Source organism: Photinus pyralis, unplaced genomic scaffold (assembly GCF_008802855.1).
Source record: "Photinus pyralis isolate 1611_PpyrPB1 unplaced genomic scaffold, Ppyr1.3 Ppyr1.4_LG9, whole genome shotgun sequence".
Classification (NCBI taxonomy): Eukaryota; Metazoa; Arthropoda; class Insecta; order Coleoptera; family Lampyridae; genus Photinus; species Photinus pyralis.
In genome coordinates this window covers 21,536,423-21,553,839 of record NW_022170878.1, presented here as the reverse complement: position 1 = coordinate 21,553,839, position 17,417 = coordinate 21,536,423, and the positions used below count along the sequence as shown (strand labels likewise).

At 39.2% G+C, this 17,417-nt stretch overlaps 1 protein-coding gene across 1 annotated transcript; it reads left to right on the top strand.

The window, feature by feature from the left end:
• The first annotated feature begins 1,873 nt into the window (after nt 1–1,873).
• Nucleotides 1,874–11,751, top strand: LOC116180085. The gene is made up of 2 exons (XM_031499917.1): nt 1,874–2,830; nt 11,566–11,751. Exons 1-2 carry the CDS (start codon nt 1,874–1,876, stop codon nt 11,749–11,751), a joined length of 1,143 nt encoding a protein of 380 aa, XP_031355777.1.
• Nucleotides 11,752–17,417: the final 5,666 nt, after the last annotated feature.

Genomic DNA, 17,417 nt, shown 5'->3' with positions numbered 1-17,417 from the left:
GAAGTCCCTCCTACAACTCGATCATCAGCTATACTGAATAATTCAGTCCCAGTAACATTACCTGCACAGCTTGATACGCCTTCGCCTTCGATAACTCCGACAAGAAATTCGACGCACCAACAGTCAACACCTTCATGTTCAATTCCTAGTTTTTCTGTTTACCCAAATAACCCTGTATATTGGCAACAGCATCCATCGTTACCTGTCAGAAAGTATTTAGTAGCATTGCCAAAGTTTGATGGAAATCCTTGCGACTGGCTGGTTTTCAATGCAGAGTATAAAAGAACTACGACAGAGTTTGCATATACTTCTTCAGAAAATACAACGAGACTAAACAGTAGTTTGCAAGGGAAAGCTCGTGAGCTTGTTCAGTGGTTATTAATTCACGACGACATGGCGGAGAAGATCATGGAGAGATTGTATAGCAGGTTTGGTCGACCAGAACTTTTAGTGGACGCACAAATTACTATGTTGAAAAACATTCCCGGAATCTGTGAAAATAGTGTGGGACAGATTATTCCTTTTGCTGACAAAGTGATAAACTTTAGTCACTTTATGTTGACTTGTTCTAGTCAACATCAGCTTGCCAATCCCACACTGCTTAATGAGTTGATCCTAAAGCTCCCAATGAATATGAGAATTGCATGGGCCTCTCATATTAGCTCACTGACTGGTGTCCCGTCTATATTAGATTTTAGTAACTGGATTGAAGTTAAAGCCGACAACATAGCCAGAGTTCCTGTGTGCAATTCTTTGATTTCTCCGACAGAGAAAAAGACGACACCCAAGAAATATCAAATGCTTCACACTTCCAACGTTACAAGTAAGAAAGAAATGAACTGTGTCTTATGCGAAAAGAACCATTTCATCGCTAACTGCCCGGATTTTTTGAATAAATCTACAGATGATAAATGGAAGTTAGTAACAGAAAAGAAATTGTGTTTTTCTTGTTTGAAATTTGGACATTCTACTAGAATGTGCCGCATTAGAAAGTCTTGCAATAAGAATGGATGTAACAGAGTTCATCATCCTCAATTACACAGTGAATGTCAAGATAATAAATATACGCCAACGGTTTTAAATATGGAAGTATCCTGTCATGCTGCGTTGAAAGCAAATCAATCCAAGGTGTTGTTTAAAGTAGTTCCAGTAAAATTATACAATAGAGGAGAAGTTGTTTCCACGTATGCATTGATTGATGAGGGATCAAGCGTAAGCCTTATCAAGAGAACCGTAGCTGTACGTTTGAAGTTGAAGGGACCTATGCGAAAGTTGAATCTCCAATGGTTCGGAGACCACTGTAGTTCTGAAGAAACTGAAATCGTTAAATTTAATATATCTGGAGTCCATAACAATGCCGAAGTGTTCGAGATGAGGAATGTGTGTACTGTAAACAATCTTTGTCTTCCAATGCAAACTGTAGACATGAATCAGCTTCATTCCAAATATGACAACTTACAAAATCTTCCTATTGCCAGCTATACTGACGCCCGACCAGAGCTATTAATAGGATTGGACTTTTGTCATTTGGGATTATCGAACAGAAAGATTCAACAAACATCAAATGGACCTATTGTTGCAGAAAGTCCTCTTGGTTGGATAATTTATGGAAGAACAGTTGACAATGAGATACAATCAAGTCCAGGAAGAATGTTTCATGTGAGAGGGTATTTTGACGACATACATGCTATTGTGAAAGAGTATTTTACCACTGAAAACTTTGGTGTTGAACTATCAACAACACCAAGAGAGTCTTCTGAAACGGTTCGAGCGCGTCAACTATTGGAATCAACAACAAAAAAGGTCAAAGGTCGTGGTCGAAAGTGGTCTATTATGGAAAAACGATGACATAGTTTTACCAGATAGTTACCCAATGGCAGTCAGTCGATTGAGAAATGTTGAAAACAAGATGAAAAAAGAACCTGTTTACGGTATGAAGTACAAGGAAACTATTGTCAGCGACGTGCAGAAAGGATATGCTCGTAAATTGTCATCTGAAGAGGTTGTTGAAATTACTCCACGGACTTGGTATTTACCACATTTCGGTGTACTGAATCCAAATAAGCCTGGAAAATTCAGACTTGTATTTGATGCCGCGGCTAAAGTTGGAGAAACATCCCTTAATTCATCATTGTTGACAGGTCCAGATCTAAATCAGCCACTCCTCACGGTTTTATCTAAATTTCGTGAAGGTCAAGTTGGGGTATGTGCTGACATCAAGGAGATGTTTCACCAGGTGATAATTCGTGAAGAAGACCAAAACTCTCAACGATTTTTATGGAGAAATGATAAAACTGGCGAAATTGAGGTATATAAGATGTTAGTTATGATATTTGGATCCACATCTTCACCGACAACAGCTCAATATGTCAAAAACTTTCATGCAACACAGTATCTAGAAAGTCATCACGAAGCGGCCAAAGCAATTATTGAACGACATTACGTTGACGATTACGTTAATAGCTTTCACACCGATGAACAGGCAATAACTGTATCCATGATGGTTAAAAATATTGAGATGGCTGGTGGTTTTGAATTACGAGGTTTTATATCAAATTCAAGAAAGGTTACTTCGATCTTGAATCAGGAACAAGATGATCAACTATATCAAGTGGATATGAACTTGGACAAATCCCCTACATGTGATAAGATACTGGGCATGGTATGGGACACATCCACTGACGAGTTCAAATTCGACTTGAAGTTTAATCGTTTAGAATCGACAGTGATCACTTGTGAAAGAATTCCAACAAAGAGAGAATTTTTAGCGATTGTCATGTCAGTATATGATCCGTTCGTATTCTTAGCGGATTTTCTTGTATACATGAAGGTACTCTTGCAACCTGTATGGAGGTCTGGTGTAGAATGGGATCAACCAATTCCTACACATCTTTACGAGCGATGGTGTGCATGGAGTCGAGAATTAACAAAGGTTAGCCAATTTCGTATTACACGTTGTTACTCAAAGGGACTGCCGATGCCAAAAGCTGTTGAACTTCACATATTTGTAGATGCGAGTGAAGTCGCTTTTTCAGCAGTGTGCTACCTTCGAGTTACTTCGCAAGATGAAGTTACAGTATCATTCGTCATGGGGAAAACTAAATGCGCACTTGTCAAATACCTTTCCATCCCAAGGCTCGAATTGCAGGCAGCAATTCTTGGAGTTAGAATGTATAAAACTGTTTTGAGATCTCACAATTTTGTTATTTCAAAATCGACATTTTGGAGCGATTCGAAAACTGTACTTCATTGGATCAAGGATGACAGAAGAAAATACAAGACATTCGTTGCTAATAGAGTGGGTGAAATTTTGGATTCAACAGAACCCACTCAATGGAACTGGGTTTCAACACATGAAAATGCTGCTGATGATGCGACACGTGACATTTATCCACCTCAGTTCAAACCTATTCGAAGGTGGATAAACGGACCAGAATGGTTGAAGCAAGACAAAAGTAAATGGCCTCATCAAACAGATTGTCATGTAGTAAATGATGAAGACCTAGAACTACAACCACCAAAACATGTAGTTATGATGATTCGTGAAAATATGATTCAATTTAACTTTGCAAATAGCTCGAGTTATTTCAAAGTTTTACGTACAGCTGCTTGGATGATACGTTTTGTAAAGAATTTAAAAGCTAAAGCTTCCAACATGAATTTGCATACAGGTGAACTAAAAGTTGAGGAAGTAAGACAGGCTGAAATTTTGATATTCAGAACTGTACAGATGGAAACTTTTCACGAAGAATACGATTCACTGACTAATTGTGTTCCTATCAGCAAATCAAGCGATATATATAAGTTGACACCAGCCTTGGATGAAGATGGGATTATTAGATTAAATGGACGAATTGACAACGCTCCTACACTACCAATGAGGACCAAGCGACCTATAATTTTACCAAAACAACATCCAGTCACAAAACTTGTCATCAGTCATTATCATCGTTTATGTCACCACCAAAACGAAGAATTGATCATTTGTGAAATTCGGCGAAAATTTTGGATTAACGATTTACGTGTTTTAGTAAGGTCATCTAAACGCCAATGTCAGCAATGTAAAAATGAAACAGCTCAACCAGAGGTGCCACAAATGGGACAGTTACCACTAGATCGCCTAACTCCAAACATTCGACCGTTTACGTACACCGGACTAGATTATTTTGGACCTGTTCATGTTACAATTGGAAGAAGACGTGAAAAGAGGTGGGTGGCATTATTTACTTGCTTGACGATTCGTGCAGTACATCTCGAAATTGCACAAGACTTATCGACAGATTCTTGTATCATATGCCTCCGAAACTTTATGAATTTGAGAGGAGTTCCAGTTAGAATCCGATCAGACAACGGATCTAATTTCCTCGGAGTGAAGGGTGAGTTGATGACAGTTGAAAATTTGAATAATAAAGATGCCATAATATCGGAATCCACAATGAAAGGAATAGAATGGCTGTTTAATTGTCCTTCCAGTCCATCAGCGGGTGGATGTTGGGAGCGACTAGTGCGATCTATTAAAAGAGTTCTCAAACATTCGTTAAAGGAAGTAGCTCCGAGGGTTGAAACATTACGCAGTTACTTGCTTGAAGCAGCAAACATGGTGAACTCTAGACCATTGACTCATGTACCTGTGTCAGCATTAGAAGAACATCCATTAACACCAAATTCTTTCTTAATTGGAGATACAAATGTTATACAATCACCTTATACGCCAGACGAAAAATTATGGACGTTTCGAAAGCAATGGAGAGTGGCAAATGCTTTAAAAAATCATTTTTGGCGTAGGTGGATAAGAGAATATTTACCTATACTAACCAGGAGAACAAAGTGGTTTGAATAGAAGGAGCCGATCAAAGTAGGAGATCTAGTAATCATTTGTGAAGACGATGTTCATCGAAAACAATGGATACGGGAATAGTAGAGAAAGTTTTTCCTGGTAAAGACGGTCAAGTACGGAGAGCAGAAATACGAACAAATGATCGACTTCTTCAGAGACCTGCATCTAAGCTTGCAGTTCTGGATGTCATTAGTAAATCAACCCAGTGATTGATTTACGGGGGTTGGAATGTTGCAGATCATCATTTTAGCCTTGACTGTTAAATAATTGCATTTTTTATTAATTTTGTCAGCTGAAATATTTAACGTCAAATAGCTTTTTTTTGAATATTGATGAACTGGTTTTAAGGGCACCAAATTTAGTACGTGTTTTTTAGTAGTACAAGTTGTATTTTGAATTTGACATGTTGTAGAGAATAAATCTTCCCTTACTTTGACATGGTGAATATTAGTTTGGAGGATTAAATTATAAACAGTGCCACCTGAACCAACCAGTACCTAATCAAAACGACGACTGGTCGCGACTACGACCAACACACACTTCCCCCCCCCCCCCCCAAATCTCATCTTCAACTTTTTTACATTTAGGTCTCTTATTTCTATACCACGGGCCATACCTTTCTTCTTCCCTCCACCTTATCCCAGTCTCTCCTTTCTTGATGTCTTTCTAGTAGAGATTAAATACGGTTGGACTAAGTGGGTATCCCATTAGGTGTAATACATATATGCAGTCGATCGTTCTCCTCCTTTTTCTGAAGCCCATTTATGTTTTCTCTTCTTTTCAGTTCCTCTTCCTAGCCTTTCGTTCTGTATAATTGCCTAGATTCTATACGCTGTCATTATAGTAATTGCCCTATAGTTTCCCACACAATATTTGTTCCCTCTTTGGAAGATCGACTTCCAATCTTCACGTAAACCCCCTTTTTCCATATCTTGTTTACTAGATTTCTCATCCTTTCCTTAACGCTATCCATGGAGAAAATCCAAGCCACTTTCCCTTTTTTGAGCCTTTTTAATGGCTGGTCAATTTTATCTCTTGTTATCTCATCTCCTTCAACCTCCGCTCTTCCTACCTTTTCCAAAGCCTCTTCTTTCTCCTGCTTTCCTAGTAACTTGACAAATCGTTGTTTCCACTCCTCTAATTGTATGTCTTTCCCACTTGTTCTATTTCTTCCCTCTGTTTATCGCTTTCCATCCGTTTTCGTTTTTATTTCCCTGATTGAATCTTCGTATTTTTTCTGTTTCTCCATCTTTTTCTTTAATATTTTTTCTTTCCTCTCACCTCTTTCTCCTCTATGTCCCCTCTTCCTTCCTTCTCCATCATTTTAATATATCTATTTCTTTCTGTACACTCTATCGCACCACTCCTACCTTTCTTCTCTTCTCTCCACTTCTGTGACTTGTTGCCACGTTATTACTTTGTTAATACTCTTCTTATGCTATTCCACCCCTCCTCTGTACCTTGTCCTATTTGATCCGCTAGTCCCCTTCTATACAACTCCACCGTGTCTCCTGTTCATAACTGTATCTCCCTTGCTCTTTGCGTTATTTCATTTTTGTATCTTCTTATCGTTTCTTTTAGATTCAATTCACTCGGTTGGTGATCCGATTCTATCCTTGTTCATACCTTAAATTCATCACTTTCTTCCAATACTTTCTATTTCCTATTGTTTAATCAATTACCGACATCCTACTTCCTCCAATGTATGGGAATTGCCCGCCCCCCCTAATTCCGTATAAAATTTTCCAATCTCTTCTTTCTGTTAATTTCACTTTATTTGCCCTTCTTTGTTGCACCCTTTATCCCTTGATTTTCTGTCTTGTGTACCTCTTCCCATTTCTACCCATGTTCATTCCTGTTCTGGCATTAAAATCAACCGCACATATTAGCACCTCCTCCTCCCTTTCATCTACCATGTTTCCTATTTTATCTTTTGCCCTTCATCCCTTCTTTGTTTGTATATCGTTATCGTTCTCATTTCCTTTCCATCCACTTCCCCTCGTCTGACCTGTATTCCTTCTTCCTTTTTTGTTTCATCTCCCCATTCTCATATCCCTTTGTTCTATGTGCTTTGTGTAAACTCTGTGTAGCTTTTTTTTGCATAGATTATGGATCAATTAGTGTCAATTTTGTTGTAGCCATCTACGTATGGTATGTGTAAGAATCATCTACTTTGGCTCCATCCCACAACCCTTAAAATTTGATTGTGCTCCAGTCGAACTGCTCCGAGGGTAGGCGCCGTGTAAATAAGGTAAACGGAATTTCTGTATTTGTATTTCCATACGGACTGCGTCCGTTTCGAGTAAATTATTTTGTGTAGTTTTTTGCATAGATTATAGATAAATTTATTGAATTGTTTTGTAGTCGCTGTATGTGCTTTATTTTGTGCAGATTATTATATTATTTTCACTTCGAACACAAGATCTGTTAGTATAGATCACGTGAACAATGGATATGACTATGTATTCCCACACGAGATACTAACACGTGTTTTTTTTAAATTCGCTATTATATATTTTGTTATGGCTGGCTGTCTGGCTGGGTGGCTGGCAGTCCGGCTAAGCTCTCAGAAATTACAATGGCTAGAGACTTCAAATTATCACTTAGAGCTTTCTGTTATAGTGTAGATGTGCAAGCTCTAGCCCATTTTGAGTTAGATTACCCGTGAGATCGATAATTTTAAACTTTGCTAATAAAATACTGATCTGTATTACCAAAAACGCGCTTTAATCGTGCATTTGCTGATTTACAACTTGTTTAATTTTAATTTTATTGCACACCCCTATCCCAGAAAACTTCATAGTTCCCTTTTGTTGCAGCGTACGCCTGTTACAATATCGCAACGCGTTTCCTCGCGATTTTATCACTTTCTCGCTACCTACGTCTATTTACTGTTCTGTTAATTTCAATGAGCTCTGCGATTCACTGATATACCTTTCCAACCCTTTCATAGGGAAGTACGTCGGAATTACCCTTTACCCACCACAATAACTGCTATATTTAGACATTCTAATTTTCTACCATTGCCAGCAATTCATTCACCTTATCTATAAAGCACGTCGTTTGCACATCGAGTCGTAATTATTGCAAGTACCTAGATTTTATCGGCGCGGCGGTGGCTATTTTAGTGCCAACCCTCGTGTCCCTTGAAGGTTGCAACAGTCCAAAATAAAACGCGCGCCCTTGACAATATCGAACGGAACGGCATGTGTTTCACTTCCAGCGGTCCATGCGAATTCTACGGAAACTTTGACTTCTCCCTTCTCTACCTGTTTACGTTTACGATTGTAAGGGAGAAACTGAATTAGTATAAATAAAAACGGCTCAACCTCCACTTAATGAAAATTACGCGCTCTCCTCCGGTCATTACTTTTTATTAAAGTAGCTTCTACCTGCTCATTAAAATATTAGAGCTCCGTTTTATTGATCTTAAACTTTGCAGTTATAAACTTTATTGCCTTCTCGGATTACACCTTTACGAAGTTTCGTCGGTCCTTCGAGCCGAATACTGGCGCTGTGATTTTAAGAGGCCGTCGTGGATTGAATAAATTTGACTCGTCCCGTGCAACGGATTGCATAAGTAATCGGCGAGAGAAGGTACTATATTTGGTATCCATCTAAGGAATCCCTGTTCCATACCATCCAGCAAGGCCATGCAGATGACCAAACCAGGTTACGAGAGTCGCACAACAACTAGCCGCTTAGACCGGAAAATATGACTCCACCATCACACACTACACCACCACCTACACTTCCGCTTCCAGTGCCCAATTACGCACAGAAGCCATCTCAGTCGCACCCATCACCTACACCACTACCGTTGCTCTTCCTTCGGAGCGGCGGTGAGTATCACAATTACTACCCCAAAGCAATTTTACCCCATCCTTGTACCTTCCAAACTTCTCACCAACCACAAACCACAGTTATAGTTACTCTGGAAATAAAATGCTACTAATGGTGCCCCCAAAACTAAAACACTACTGTCGGTGGAATTAACAATAATTTTTTCTGCGTCTTTTGATTTCTATGGAGTATTGTTTTCCTAATGGTTTCCGGAAATCGAGGCGACGTAAAGTCGAAGAAAACCGAGTAAATACTGTCCCAATTGGGGCTCCTGTAACCGAAGTGCTGGCGGAAATTACGTAGCCATGAGCACCTTGTAACATTGCAAATTAAGCACAATTCCCATCTGTAGGCTGCTTAAGGACAGCCTAGTTTCGCTTGCGCTGTGGGAGTACCGTCGTCCTCATTGGCTTTTAAAGGCCTAAATTACTTAATAAGGGATAGGGGGAATTAATCTGTAAGAAACATTTTAAGGTATGCGGTCCTGGGCCACTGGGATATTCACTGCGTGTTTCAAGTTCACAATTTTCATATTTTAAGGGTAAAACCACGAAAGAACTCGTTGCTTAGAGGTCGCTGCGATGAATTTTGTTCGAGCTGTGCCAGAGTGACAGTTTGTTTTTACGGCCATCACAAAACCAAGTGGTGATTTCGAGTATTTTTTCTGAGATCGTAATTAAATTAAATGTTCCAATTTTGGAAATTTGCCTTGATCTTGATTCCCAATTTTGATTTTTGATCCCTGGCAAGGTCTCTTGTTACTAATTTCTGAATGCCATTGCTATTCACTTCATCCTTCCGTATCTTTTAGGAAAAAAATGAGACTGTCAGTGGAACTAGAGATTTCCACCCTCTCCTGCGGCCGAAACGTCAAGCAGAGCTGTTTGCCGTAAATCAATTGCGTTTCGCGATATCTGAATGTAGACTTTACATTGGATTTGAAACAAACCCCCTTACGGAACAAAAAAAAACAATTTGCTATTCATAAATTCACCCCTACCGGAACGTGACGGAATATTCTCGCACGGGTTAGAATCTAATCCGTTCCGACCGAAAACGTTACATTGTAAACAAGCAGACGACGCAAACTGTCCGATAGTTTACAAAAGTTCCGACGATAAGGACGGTAATCCGCGCCTTGAATAAATTTTAGAAAGCGGAATCACAGCGTCTCATCTCGCCATGAATTTTAATCACCACTCATCGCCCCGAGGCTTTTCCGCGCGAAGTTGAGAGAACGTGAAAATCGATTCGTCCCATCCGGATCGCGTACGTTAAATAGGAAACGGCTGTTTCCAAAAAAAAAAAAAACGAGGCGGCCTGATAACTGCTTAACCGTGCCATTTTTCAAATTAATAGGCGGGGGGGGTTTAATGTGCAAGCCGATAGCATTCTGTGTTGCAATCTCGTTCGGATTATCTGAATGAGGGGTGGTTTTAATGTAGACGGAATGAGCGCGAGATTATCTACGACGAGCATTTCGGACCGAAGGATTTCCTTTCCTTTATGTTTTTGGGTAGAATGCACTATTTGAGTTTCGATCTCCTTTTTACTTTTAACATTTTTGGAAAATATGAAGGCAAAAATCGCATTTTCACAGTAATGGTGCTTTCCATTAATTCGAAACTAGGAAAGTTAATAATGTATCGGAAAAAGTGTGGCTGGTTTGGGGTTCGGCCATTCTCCATATCGGCACTCCGACTACGCCATGTCGGCATATTGTTGAGCACCGGCACCTGCACTAAGGATGGGTCACCCTGTATGTGTATTTCAATTTTTATTTTGACGCTAAGTGTGGTTATAAATTGGGATTAAGCGCAATTCCGATCAATCGAATTCTAGTTTATCTCATGTCGTTCTCCGGTCGTTTGCGATAAGAGCCTTTATCGCTACGTTAGCTAATTAGTTTCAAGATAAGCACGCGTTAGCGCCGATGTAAGCAGATGTAAAGTATTTTGTTAAAGAGAAAGGAACGGAAGTGAGAACGGGAAATTGTTTTAAATAGAAGAGGAAAAAGTTAATCGCAACTTGGGGTGGTCAACAAGATCACCTGGCCTTAATGAACCGTCGAACCCTTATGGAGAGGAGGTGGGGACTAAATCCCCGCCTTTCCTTTTAACTATACACCACTACAAGTAAACCTCTTTTGACATACCTTGCTCACAAAACTGGAAGAAATAACGAGGCGTAGTCGTGTTACGTACGGTACCAAAAATCCCCAAATTGGGTTGGGCAGGAGTGATAAGAAATCCGCTCAGAAAGGAGTTGCAGCGTCTATGGGATTCTGCCCCTGGATTAAGACAACCCAAGAAACTAATCAGTTTTCTGGAGACTCAGTTCTCAGCAGAAGTAAATGAAAGTCATACATAGGCCTGGTCATTGGCCCCTGTCCCTTGAGATATCACTCTACCTCCTTGCGAGCGAGGAAGGTAAAGTCGTAATGTAGAGGAATGAGGGTGATGTATATGGTATTTTGTTAATAGTGTATGGATGTTTCTCTGTACCTATTTGTTATGAATTTGTGTTTATTTTTGTTATTATTATTACAGTATCTTACGTGAAATAGTCCGTCAAAATCATCGCCCCGTTATTCTCCACAATGCATGCTTGCCATCGGAAAATTTTCCTCGTCCCTTTCAAGAAAACTGACCGACTTGAAATGAGGACTCTAACCATTGACAACACTTCCATTCACACAAGATTTTAAATTATTTACTTATTTCTCTACGTTTATAACAACAGAAAGCATCATATGCCGTCGAAATCCGTAAAAAAAATCCGGTACAAAACTTAAAAAAGGCCGAAAAAGAACTTAATTGCAAAACTTTGGCGCGGCTGTCCGGGATTGGTAATCGTGACGGATTTAGTTTCAATATCGCCAATAGCCCGAACGAAAAAACGTGGGATCATTCAGTCTAAATGAAATTGATAAAGATCCCTTCGTGCGAACGCCCAAAAGTGTAAGCTTCCCGGAAATTGAGGATTTCAATTCGGGTACGGCATTTTCGAGTAAGCAAACGCCGGCGGAGTTCATTAGGACTTCGAAATTACGGGCGAACGGCTTTCATTAATTATAATTATGGCGAAAGTTGTTTGTCTAACATTTTTCCTCGACGTAGCTATCTGAATCGCGGAGGAAAGGGCTCCGGAGGGAAGAAAATGCGAGTTTCATTAACTTTAATGAAACTTGCGCGCAATTTCTTGAGGTTTTGTTTGTGAAGACGAACTTCCGTAAGGCTCACGTGGTTTTATTTGTCGTAATATGCACAACTGTTTGATGGACATGAAGCAGTATAATACAGTCTATACTAAAGCGAAGGGAAGAGACTCGAGGAAAGGGGTTGGGTTTTGTTTGAGCGGAGTGATATTTGTCAAGCTGGGCTTTGTGTAGTCTCTTGCTGAGCGCGAGATTATCTATCGCATGTCACTAACAGTGAATTATTGTTTAATCAAACAGGTAAAACTGAAAAAGCCTCCAAAAGGTGGTGCACTGGGACAATGTAAACTAATGCTTTAGAGACGTATTATTGCTATATCGGTAGATACTGTTGTGAAAACTACATCATGTGAACGCTTTATTCGGCTTTGGCTTCGTATGTGCATTTCAATTATTTTAAAGCGTAAATGTAAATGTAAATTGATTTTGAGGACAATGTTTTGATGATTTTGTTTAAATAATTGCTTTAGTTATTATGATTTGGTAATTATTTGCGGAGTTTATCTCATGTTGTTCTCCGGTCGTAGATCAGAAGTTTTCTCACGGCGTAAGCTAATTAGTTTCAAGAAAAGACCGCCGAAGTTTGACACAGGTGCAGATTATTCTAAGGCGTCACATTATTTTTGTAAAGGAAGAAGGATGAAAGGTAAACGAAACGGTAAAAGGTTTTAAATATGCAAACCGGACGTTAATTAAAGTTTTTTAGTGGTGGACTTTTGAAACATGGCCGTATTTGAGCGCGTTTGTTTGCAAAACAGTCGGTCTTGTATTCATCCAGGCTTTTTGAAGAGACAGTCAGGTTTGTTTAATTGTGAAGTTTACGAAGAAGTCAGTTGTGGCGCAATGAGGCATTTATCTACTACGCCGTTATGTGAATGAACGCTATAAGTCGAATTGAGCGGAGGCGGGTGAAAGTTTTCCTTTTGTAGGACAAGTTAGGTGAAATAGACACGCTCGGCAATCGTAAATGCAACACTTTGGTTTCAAGATGCCTTAGACACCTTTCTTTTTAAAAAGATAGCCAAATTTGTCCACTTCTATATGAAATGAAGGTTTCATTTTGTAGGCAAAGTTAGGCGGTGTTGTGCCGAACTCGCCTTCGGCTCGCTCTGCAATCATAAATACTTCCCTTTGGTTTAAAAATGCCCTAGACACCTTTTTTTCTTAGGAAAATAGCCAAATTTTGGCGGAATCAGTACATATTTGCCTATTTTTGTATGAACAAATCACCAAGGCTTCTTTAAACCCAAAATAGTGTACCTACGATTACCGAGCTAGCCGAAAGCGAGTTCGGCACAGATTCGGCCAAATTGGCCTACTTCCTATATGAAATGAAAGATTCCATATGTAGACAAAGATAGCCGGAATTGCGATCGTAGACGAGTCGCTTTGGTTTAAAAATGACTGAAACACCTGCTGTGTTTGGTCAAGGGTAAGGGACATTGAAGTGCTAACCTACTTATGATAATCTAACTCAGTGTATTTGATCAAACTCATTAACCACAAACAGTTGTGTTAATAAAATTGTGGTTTGCTCGTAACTTTTTAAATACACGGGTACACCAGGAAAAGACATGCGTCATTTGAAAATTGAAAGAAGTTTAGTATTATCGTTGGCGAGATTCTAATGTACACGGCCCGTCACATACCTTTCCGTTGTAATTCTTTTTGTTCATTTGTGAACAATTCTTTAAGAGAGAAAAAATCATCGTAATTGTGTGCTTGTAATGATTAAAGACGTTACAACGTTTTAAAAATTGTAACCACAAGGTATCATAGTGAAAGACTATAGAACTGGGTTGCGTGCACAAAAGGAAGAAGTCTATGCAACATTTATGACACGGTCTTTAAGCGGAGACGTCAGCGTAAGCAAACTTCTTTTTGTGTTTTTTTCAATATACAATTTCAGCGCTTTGTTGTGGACGATGTCAAAGAGTAACTAACAAACCTGGGTAGTTGTATCGATTATGGAACCCTACGCCCCCCGAGTGCTCGTGTGCTTTGCAACCTCAACTACAGAAGCGTAAATCAGAAAAAAAACGCGCATATTCAAAATAATTAGTTTTTCACCCCTTCACGGTCCTTATAATTAATTAACAAGATTAATACCCGCGATGTTTTTGGCATTAGTAAAAAAAATCGTTCTCATTTTGGAGAGGTCGAGTTACGCGCGTCTGTGGCGAGTTTTGCTTTTTTGCCGCGATCGGCGTAAACTTTATTAAATTGGAGATGTTGCGAGTAAGGGACGCGCCAGCAATTTACCAACCTCGTAATCCGAGGAGGTTTCGAGGGATTTGTCGCATAAATTACGGCATGCTGTTAGAGGATACCATTCGAAATCGCGTCGCATAGGATAATCGGGCATAGAGAAACGATCCCGCTCGAATTTAGGGGTTGGACCTTTATTACAATTGGAATCAATATCTGTTCTCGATGACTAGGTTTCCGAATAGTGCCAAACGTGCTGCATGTAAATTTTTTGTCGATCCCGCCGAATATATCCTGGAAATGTCCACCTGTGGAGGTCCGTGAAGTTGCTCCTGGAAGTTGAACCAATTGTGTCAATTTACAATGTACCTGTTAGTTTTTAGTTGGTTTTCATTAGTTCTGGCAAGAATGACGTTAGTTTCTCTTTGGTACTAATGTTATCCCAAAATCAAAATTGTCCGGGCGTGCTTCACATTTTCCGCGACATGTGCTGGAATTGTTAGTTCAGAGGTAATTTTGGATAAAGATTCGTTAGTTTATGTAAGTTTTGATTAAACCGTCGTTTGTTTTTCCTTATTTCTTGTAAAAAAAAATTTTTAATTTGTCCGGGAATACTTCACACTTCACTGGCAATTAGTTGAATTGTTAGTTTAAACACCATTTTCGATTGAATGGTGTTAGTTTCTATAAGTTTTCATAAAATCGTCGTTTGTTTTCCCTTAAATAATTGATTAATCGACCAATTTATTAAAGCGTTGTTGATATATCCGTCAAAAGTCATTTGCAATTACAGCTTGCTACGTAAGACATGGCACTCATTTACAAGATATTGTTTACACTTAGTTAATTGTTGAGTGTGTGAGTAATGAGTTGATCTACAGTATCCAATAAAAATGTATAATTATCTTAAGCTTTTTCTGGATGTCATAATATGTAGAACCTCTCGTCCCTAACCAACACATAGATTTCGACACGGTTTGTACAAACGCTTATTATTTTGTCACCAAGGAAAATTGAGTATATCTCCATTTCTAGATGGTTGATAGATGGATGTACGGGCATCATAATTACAAATTGAAACTCAGGGTAGAGCCTTCGCTACCTAATAGAAGCAAATAATCCACAATAAACATAATGAGTGAGTTTACACAACGTCAAACAATGTAAACTAGCAAAACACGCAATATGAGGCTAGGATGGATGCTCTTCTTACCGATACTTGCCTAATTGCTCGCCAACTATAGGTCTTCCGTTGGGCAAATCGTTGAAGACTTCCCATTGTCCGTTTTTTGGTACGTCTTGTGAATGCTACGTAATGACTTGGTAGGTAGGCAACGATTCCGGAAAGAATGTAATTTTTCCCAAGAATTAACATCTCCTCGGGAATATCGGTAAGCGTATATTCTATGTCACTTTCTGCCTCTAGCTCTGGTACCGTTAGGTGATCGACAACTATGAAAAGATGATTTCCTAGCTCACATGAAACAGTTGATTGTCTTTCGCATGACAATATGACAATATCGATTTTTGCAGTGCAACAAAACCTTCTTTTAAGAGAATATTCATATTGCTTTCCAAAACTACCATTTCTTCTCTGGTATCATGTATTTTACGTTCGGGTCTAGTACATCTTGTTTCCATTGTTACACTAGGACATCCTTGGGGCAATTTCCGAAGTAGAGCGACATTTCCCCAACTACCATTGAAATCACTTTCTACTGTTGCAGCTGATGCGGTTAAATGTGGAGAATTAAAAGATTTGACAAGAACAGTAGTCCATAGGGGTATGCGATATGCTAATAAAGTCGGTCCGCAAGTCTCGGAAAATAGTAGATATGGATTTGGACGTCCATGATTTTCCGCTTTCTTCTCGTATTTGTTTTTGTATTTCTGTAACCCATTGGCGTATACTACCACCTTCTTCACATAAGTCACCATCCATTTCACAAAATTCAACCCACAAGCAGACTTTTACTTTGATACTTAGTCCCCAAAGTTGGCAAAATATAAGGCCGGTACCAACCGTTATAGAAAGATAGAATCAGCATAAGAAGAAACTGTTCTGACGGTTCCTTTTCGCAAATGGGAACGAGAAATTATGCACAATTTGTGGACCCGACATAAAATACCATGCCCTTATACTTTACGAAGAAGTAGAGTATCACCAAATGGACTATTTTGTAAAGAATACATCCGAATAAGTGCCTACTGTCGACAATGTGGTGCTGATGCTACTGGTAGGATACTGGCTAGACCAGTAGAGGGAGAGAGTGTAAAATTGGAATGGAGATCAAATGATTCAAGAAACATTTTGCATTCTCTGAAGAGACCTTTAGTTGGAGTAGAGCGGTCCCAAATGGCAGCTGAAGTTTCAAGGTAGTGGGTACCGAAAGAAGCAGTCAGATGTACCTACATTATGGAACAAGGCGATGTTGAACCCCCTATGGTAAGGAATTTGGACGTCTTAGAAAGGCCAAACAACAATTTAACAATAACAATTTAAACATTTCTAAGGGAGAACAATGAAGCATACACAGCCTTACGCGGGATCCATTCACGATGTTGTACTGGACAAGGTTGTAATTCATTATTTTACACCATCACAACTATATTTATATAGATCATTCTCCCAACGAAATTATGCTATCCTTTGCATAGATGCAACAGGGGTTTAGTCTCCAAAATACCCAGAGTAAATGGATCATCAGACATATTTTTGTACGAAGAGGTTCTTCCCTGTAGAATTACATTACCGGTGGTGCTTACAGAAAAACAGGACTCTAATTGCATATTCAATTGGTTAAACGAATGGCAGAGAGCAGGAGCACCGCTATCTTCAGAAGTCATCGTTGACGATTCTTCTGCTTTAAAAGCCGCGGTTGTAAAATCCTTTGCGCAATGTCAGGATCTACGCGACTATTTGGACAAACGCTTTTGTCACTTACGTGATGGCCGCTTACCTTTACCCCCATGCTTTATAAGACTAGATGTTGCGCACTTCATACATGCAGTTAGAAATTAGAATGTGGAGTATATAATGAGACGAATTCAAAAAAATAGTTCACGATTTTTTCCTGCGCTGTTTAAGCTTACTTGTACAAAGTACACCATTAGAAACCTTTAAGAAAGTGTTCTCTTATACTTTAGTAGTTACTTTATCGCCATGCTCCATGGAACAAAGTCTTCGATTCTTGTCTAAGAAAATTAAAGGCGAATTACTAGTCTCACCCTCCGATAATGAAGATAATGCAACTATACAGAATTTATGTGAAATGGATGGTGACCCGCATAATGCTTTTTAGAGGTGCCCCT

Coding starts and splice junctions, on each gene's coding strand:
- LOC116180085 (XM_031499917.1), top strand. CDS start 1,874: ATGGCAGTCAGTCGATTGAGAAATGTTGAAAACAAGATGAAAAAAGAA. Junction 2,831..11,565: donor ATTTTCTTGTATACATGAAG/GTACTCTTGCAA, acceptor TATCGCCAATAG/CCCGAACGAAAAAACGTGGG.